The sequence below is a fragment of the Colobus angolensis genome, unplaced genomic scaffold (assembly GCF_000951035.1).
Source record: "Colobus angolensis palliatus isolate OR3802 unplaced genomic scaffold, Cang.pa_1.0 Scaffold39, whole genome shotgun sequence".
In the NCBI taxonomy this organism is placed as follows: Eukaryota; Metazoa; Chordata; class Mammalia; order Primates; family Cercopithecidae; genus Colobus; species Colobus angolensis.
This window is the reverse complement of record NW_012117265.1, coordinates 2,588,226-2,594,588: the sequence shown is the minus strand read 5'-3', so window position 1 is coordinate 2,594,588 and position 6,363 is coordinate 2,588,226. Positions and strand designations below refer to the sequence as shown.

Genomic DNA, 6,363 nt, shown 5'->3' with positions numbered 1-6,363 from the left:
GCCAAGGCTGGAGTGCAATGGCGCGATTGTGGCTCACTGCAAGCTCCGCCTCCCAGGTTCACATCATTCTCCTGCCTCAGCCTCCCGAGTAGCTGGGACTACAGGTGCCCGCGACCATGCCTGGCTAATTTTTTGTGTTTTTAGTAGAGACGGGGTTTCACTGTGTGAACCAGAACGGTCTTGATCTCCTGACCTCGTGATCAGCCCTCCTCAGCCTCCCAAAGTGCTGGGATTACAGGCGTGAGCCACCGTGCCCGGCCATGCCCAGCTAATTTTTATATTTTTAGTAGAGACAGGGTTTCACCACCTTGGTCAGCCTGCTTTCAAACTCCTGACCTTGTAATCCACCTGCCTTGGCCTCCCAAAGTGCTGGGATTACAGGTGTGAGCCACTGCACCCGGCCCTTTTTCTTTCTTTCTTTTTTGAGACAGAATCTTGCTCTGTTGCCCAGGCTGGAGTGCAGTGGCGAGATCTTGGCTCACTGCAACCTCCACCTCCCAGGTTCAAGCGATTCTCCTGCCTCAGTCTCCTGAGTAACTGGGACCACAGGCATGCACCACCATGGCTGGCTACTTCTCGTGTTTTTAGTAGAGGCAGGGTTTCACCATGTTGGCCAGATTGGTCTTGAACACCAGACTTCAAGTGATCTGCTTGCCTCAGCCTCCCACAGTGCTGGGATTACAGGTGTGAGCCACTGCGCCTGACCTGACAGCTGTTGTTACTCAGCATGTGGGATATTTACTGTTCTCAAATCCGGAAAATTCCGAATTCCGAAACACATCTGCTTCCAACAGTTTCAGCTGAGGGACTGTGGGCTGTGCCTCTTCTAAGGACTGAAGAAAAGGGTCTTGCATACAGCAGGCACTCAATAAATGTTAGCTGAGATCAGCAGCAGTCCCAGCCCCTAGACAGACAGACTGATGGACCCTCTCCTCCATCTCCCTCTCCGTCTCTGTCTCTGTCTCTGTCTGTCTCTCTGTCTCTGTCTGTTTCTCTGACTCTCTCCCTGAGCGACTCTGGAAGTCTGGGCAGGGTCTGTTCTGGGATTGTAGACCAGGCACATTTCCTCTTCTGTAGCCCTCACCTTACCCTGTACCCTCAGAGATGACCAAGCGGGACGTGCCTGGCTTCGCCATCGGGGGCCTGAGTGGGGGTGAGAGCAAGTCGCAGTTCTGGCGGATGGTGGCGCTGAGCACCTCTCGGCTGCCAAAGGACAAGCCCCGATATCTGATGGGGGTCGGGTATGTTGTGGATAGGGGAGCCGGAGACCTACCTGTGGGGAGTGGATTCCTGGGGACCCCCTGCCCTGCTTGGGGGGCTGGCATTTGGGGGAAACGGACACAGCTCTGATCTGAGGAGACTAGGAAGACATGGCTGTCCCTTGGGGAATATGTCCCATTCTGAAGGAATATGGCCCAGTCTGGGGCAGTGTGAGGGTTGGGAGGGGTCCTGGGAAGCCCCTGAGGTTCTCTGCCCCCTCCCGCCATGGCTGCAACCCCAGCTATGCCACTGATCTGGTAGTCTGCGTGGCTCTTGGATGTGACATGTTCGACTGCGTCTTCCCCACACGGACAGCGGTGAGGCTCTGGCAGAAGGAGGTCAGGATGGGAGACGGGTGGGGGACTAGGGAGGCAAGGTTAGGGGTGGGGGGGATGGGCGTCTTCCCCACGCGGACAGCGGTGAGGCTCTGGCAGAAGGAGGTCAGGATGGGAGACGGGTGGGGGACTAGGGAGGCAAGGTTAGGGGTTGGGGGGATGGGGAGAATGAAGCCCTGGGTGACCCCCCTTTCCCGCTCTTCCTCTCCCGCAGCGTTTTGGCTCTGCCCTGGTGCCTACTGGGAACCTGCAGTTGAGGAAGAAAGTGTTTGAGAAGGACTTCGGCCCCATAAACCCGGAGTGTACCTGCCCCACGTGCCAAAAGTAGGCAGGATGGTACTGGGAGCTGGGGCAGGGCATGGAGGGGACAGGGCCCGGCTGTGCTGAGCTGTCCCCTGCCTCTCGATAGGCACAGCCGCGCCTTCCTGCACGCACTGCTGCACAGCGACAACACGGCCGCGCTGCACCACCTCACGGTCCATAACATCGCCTACCAGGTGAGCCAGCGCCTGGAGCAGGGCGGGTGGGGGTGTCCCAGGCGCGTATGCCGCTCGCTGACCGCCCCTCCCCGCAGCTGCAGCTCATGAGCGCCGTCCGCACCAGCATTGTGGAGAAGCGCTTTCCGGACTTCGTGCGGGACTTCATGGGCACCATGTACGGGGATCCCACCCTCTGTCCCACCTGGGCCACCGATGCTCTGGCCTCTGTGGGAATCACGCTGGGCTGACCTGGCATTGGGAGAGGGAGGGAGAGAGGGAGGGAGGGGCCGGAAGATACCGAAGGATTTCTTTCTGGAAGGTTTTTTTTACTGTAACGTACAGAGTGTGTCTGTGTCTTTTTGGGGAGGTGGCCTGTCTGGGTCCCCCTCCCGGTCTGAGCGTCACTGCAGTGGAATATCTCCCCTTCTCACCAATCATAACACATCACTGTGGCCGCAGCGGATAGCTGGAAACCACCTGCCAGTGCCCAGCGTGTAGGGCGTGCCTCTAGAGTGAGAGCTGCCACCTGCTTCCTGGGGCCCACCTTGGAGGGAGGTACTGTTGGCCTCTCCTTTTTTACAGCTGAGGAAGCAGGCCCAGGGAAGGGAGGGAACTTGCCCAAGGTCATCACCATCAAAGAAATGGTATCTTGGCTTTAAGGCATACACTCCTAGTCTGACTCTTATAGATATGAGGCTTAATCTCCTATTTTTTTCTTTCTTTTTTTTTTTTTTTTTTTTGGAGACGGAGTCTAGCTCTGTCGCCCGGCTGGAGTGCAGTGGCTGGATCTCAGCTCACTGCAAGCTCCGCCTCCCAGGTTTACGCCATTCTCCTGCCTCAGCCTCCGGAGTAGCTGGGACTACAGGCGCCATCTCCCTCGGCTGGTTTTTTTTTTTTTTTTTTTTTTTTTTTTTTTCTGAGACCGAGTCTCGCTCTGTCACCCAGGCTGGAGTGCCGTGGTGGGATCTCTGCTCACTGCAACCTCTGCCTCCCAGGTTCAAACGATTCTCCTGCCTCAGCCTCCCCAGTAGCTGAGACTACAGGTGCGTGCCACCATGCCCAGCTAATTTTTGTATTTTTAATAGAGATGGGATTTCACCATGTTGGCCAGACTGGTCTTAAACTCCTGACCTCAAGTGATCTGCCTGCCTCAGCCTCCCAAAGCGTGATTACAGGCGTGAACCACAGCGCCCAGCCTCTTTTATTTTATTTTATTATTATTATTTTTTTTTTTTTTTTGAGGCGGAGTCTCGCTCTGTTGCCCGGACTGGAGTGCAGTGGCTGGATCTCAGCTCACTGCAAGCTCCGCCTCCCAGGTTTACGCCATTCTCCTGCCTCAGCCTCCGGAGTAGCTGGGACTACAGGCGCCCGCCACCTCGCCCGGCTAGTTTTTGTATTTTTAGTAGAGACGGGGTTTCACCGTGTTAGCCAGGATGGTCTCGATCTCCTGACCTCGTGATCCGCCCGTCTCGGCCTCCCAAAGTGCTGGGATTACAGGCTTGAGCCACCGCGCCCGGCTTATTTTTTTTTTTGAGACTGTCTCGCTTTGTCATCCAGGCTGGAGTGCATTGGTTCAAACATGGCTCACTGTAGCCTCGATCTGGAGGTGCCACGCCAGGTCTGTAATCATCAAGTTGATTATTCTTGCAACTTAATGTTGCATGTACAGTCGTATTCCATTTTACAGAGGAGGACACTGAAGTGCAGAGGAATGAAGTTCCATGGTCACTGGCACTTTCTTAGTCCGTTCTGACTGCTATATATAATAAAATACCATCAACTGGGTGGCTGTAAACAAACAGAAATTGATTTATCACAGTTCTAGAGGCTGGGAAATTCAGGATTAAGGTACCAGCAGATTCAGTGTCTGTTGAGGGCAAACTTCCTAGATGGCAGTCTTTTCTCTAATCTCACGTGGCGGAAGGCAGCTATCTGGGGCCTCTTTTATAAGGGCACACTGAGACACTCAGCAGGTTTGTGAAAAGAAAAAAAATGCATAAGGGCACAAATCCCATTCACCTAATCACCTAATCGCCTTCCAAAGGCCCCACCTCCAATTACCATCATGTTGGGGAATTATGTTTCAACACATTAATCTTGGTGTGGTGGGTGAGCGGGTAGGGGCTGGTCTATAGACATTCGGACCATAGTAATCAGTAGATAATCAGGTCCAGGATCTAAGCCAGATATGATCAGTTACAGAACTAGTGATCTTCACCAGCCCGGGCAACATGACAAAACTCCATCTTTACAAAAAATACAGGTGGTACGCATCTGTGCTCCCAGCTACTGAGGAAGCTGAGGTGGGAGGATCGCTGAAGCTCAGGAGGTTGAGGCTGTAATGAGCCGCAATTGCCCCACTGCGCTCCAGGCTGGGCAACAGAGTGAGACTCTGTCTCAAAAACAAAAACCAGTGCTCTTCAAAAATGAAGTTTTTGAAATGGAAAAAGTAGGCCAGGCGCAGTGGCTCACACCTATAATCCCAGCACTTTGGGAGGCCAAGTGGGTGGGCGGATCACTTGAGATCAAGGAGTTTGAGACCAGCCTGGCAAACACGGTGAAATCCTATCTCTACTAAAAATACAAAAATTTGCTGGGTGTGGTGGCACGTGCTTGTAGTCCCAGCTACTCTGGAGGCTGAGGCAGGAGAATCACTTGAACCCAGGACACAGATGTTGCAGTGAGCCAAGATTACACCACTGTACTCCACCCTGAGAGACAGCGAGACTCCATCTCAAAAAAAAAAAGGTCAGGCACGGTGGCTCACACCTGTAATCCCAGCACTTTGGGAGGCCAAGGAGGGCAGATCATGAGGTCAGGAGTTCAAGACCAGCCTGGCCAACGTGGTGAAACCCTATCTCTACTAAAAATACAAAGTAGCTGGGTGTGATGGCACATGCCTGTAATCCCAGCTACTCTGGAGGCTGAGGCAGGAAAATTGCTTGAAGCCAGGACTCAGAGGTTGCAGTGAGCCGAGATCGCACTACTGTACTCCAGCCTGGGTGATGGAGCAAGATTCTATCTCAAAAAAAGAAAAAAAAGTCCAAGTGTGGTGGCTCACACCTGCAATCCCAGCACTTTGGGAGGCCAAGGAGGGTGGATCATCTGAGGTTAGGAGTTCAAGACCTGCCTGGCCAACATGGTGAAACCCCGTCTCTACTAAAAACACAAAAATTAGCTGGGTATGGTGGCATGCACCTGTAGTCCCAGCTACTTGAGAGGCTGAGGCAGGAGAATCATCTGAACTTGGGAGGCAGAGGTTGCAGTAAACTGGGATTGTGTCACTGTACTCCAGCCTGGGTGATGGAGCAAGATTCTATCTCAAAAAAAGAAAAGAAAAAAAAGTCCAAGTGTGGTGGCTCACACCTGCAATCCCAGCACTTTGGGAGGCCAAGGAGGGTGGATCATCTGAGGTTAGGAGTTCAAGACCTGCCTGGCCAACATGGTGAAACCCCGTCTCTACTAAAAACACAAAAATTAGCTGGGTATGGTGGCATGCACCTGTAGTCCCAGCTACTTGAGAGGCTAAGGCAGGAGAATCATCTGAACTTGGGAGGCAGAGGTTGCAGTAAACTGGGATTGCGTCACTGCACTCCAGACTGGGCAATAGAGCAAGACTCTGTTTCAAAAAAAAAAAAGTGAAAAAGTAATACATGCATATCATCCACAATTCAAATCACATCAAAAGTGCAACTACTTTTATCAATTTGTGTATTTTTCCAGCAATTTTCCATGTGTACATATGGTTTTCATGCATGTCAGCATCCTTCACACACAATTCTGTACCTTGCTTGTTTTTTCCTCTTAGTATATCTCAAATTATTTATACTTCAGTATATGAAGAGTTTCCTCAACGTTTTTTGTTTGTTTGTTTATTTGTTTTTGAGACAGAATTTTGCTCTTGTTGCCCAGGCTGGAGTGCAGTGGTGCGATCTCGGCTGACCGCAACGTCCACCTCCTGTGTTCAAGCGATTCTCCTGCCTCAGCCTCTGGAATAGCTGGGATTACAGGCACGCACCACCATGCCTGGCTAATTTTTTGTATTTTTAGTAGAAACGGGGTTTCACCATGTTAGCCAAGCTGGTTTCAAACACCTGACCTCAGGTGATCTGCCCGCCTCAGCCTCCCAAAGTGCTAGAATTACAGGCAGGAGCCACCGCACCTGGCCCTTTTTGTCTATTTCTTTGAGACCTGGGGTTTTGGGTCACAAAACAGGCAAATGCCATGAACCACCTTCCTCCTCTTTCTCCAACTTCTTGTGCTGCCTCAGGTCAGAGCACTTACCTGCT

General features: G+C 52.2%; 1 protein-coding gene across 1 annotated transcript in view; it reads left to right on the top strand.

Annotated features, from left to right (window-relative positions):
* Positions 1–2,410, top strand: part of QTRT1 (queuine tRNA-ribosyltransferase 1) — an 18,580-nt gene extending 16,170 nt beyond the window's left edge. The window contains exons 6-10 of the mRNA XM_011954835.1: positions 1,103–1,241; positions 1,502–1,577; positions 1,810–1,919; positions 2,005–2,092; positions 2,170–2,410. Coding sequence (XP_011810225.1) covers positions 1,103–1,241; positions 1,502–1,577; positions 1,810–1,919; positions 2,005–2,092; positions 2,170–2,322 — 566 coding nt within the window. The 3' untranslated portion in view covers positions 2,323–2,410. The remainder of the gene's footprint in view (positions 1–1,102; positions 1,242–1,501; positions 1,578–1,809; positions 1,920–2,004; positions 2,093–2,169) is intronic.
* Positions 2,411–6,363: the final 3,953 nt, after the last annotated feature.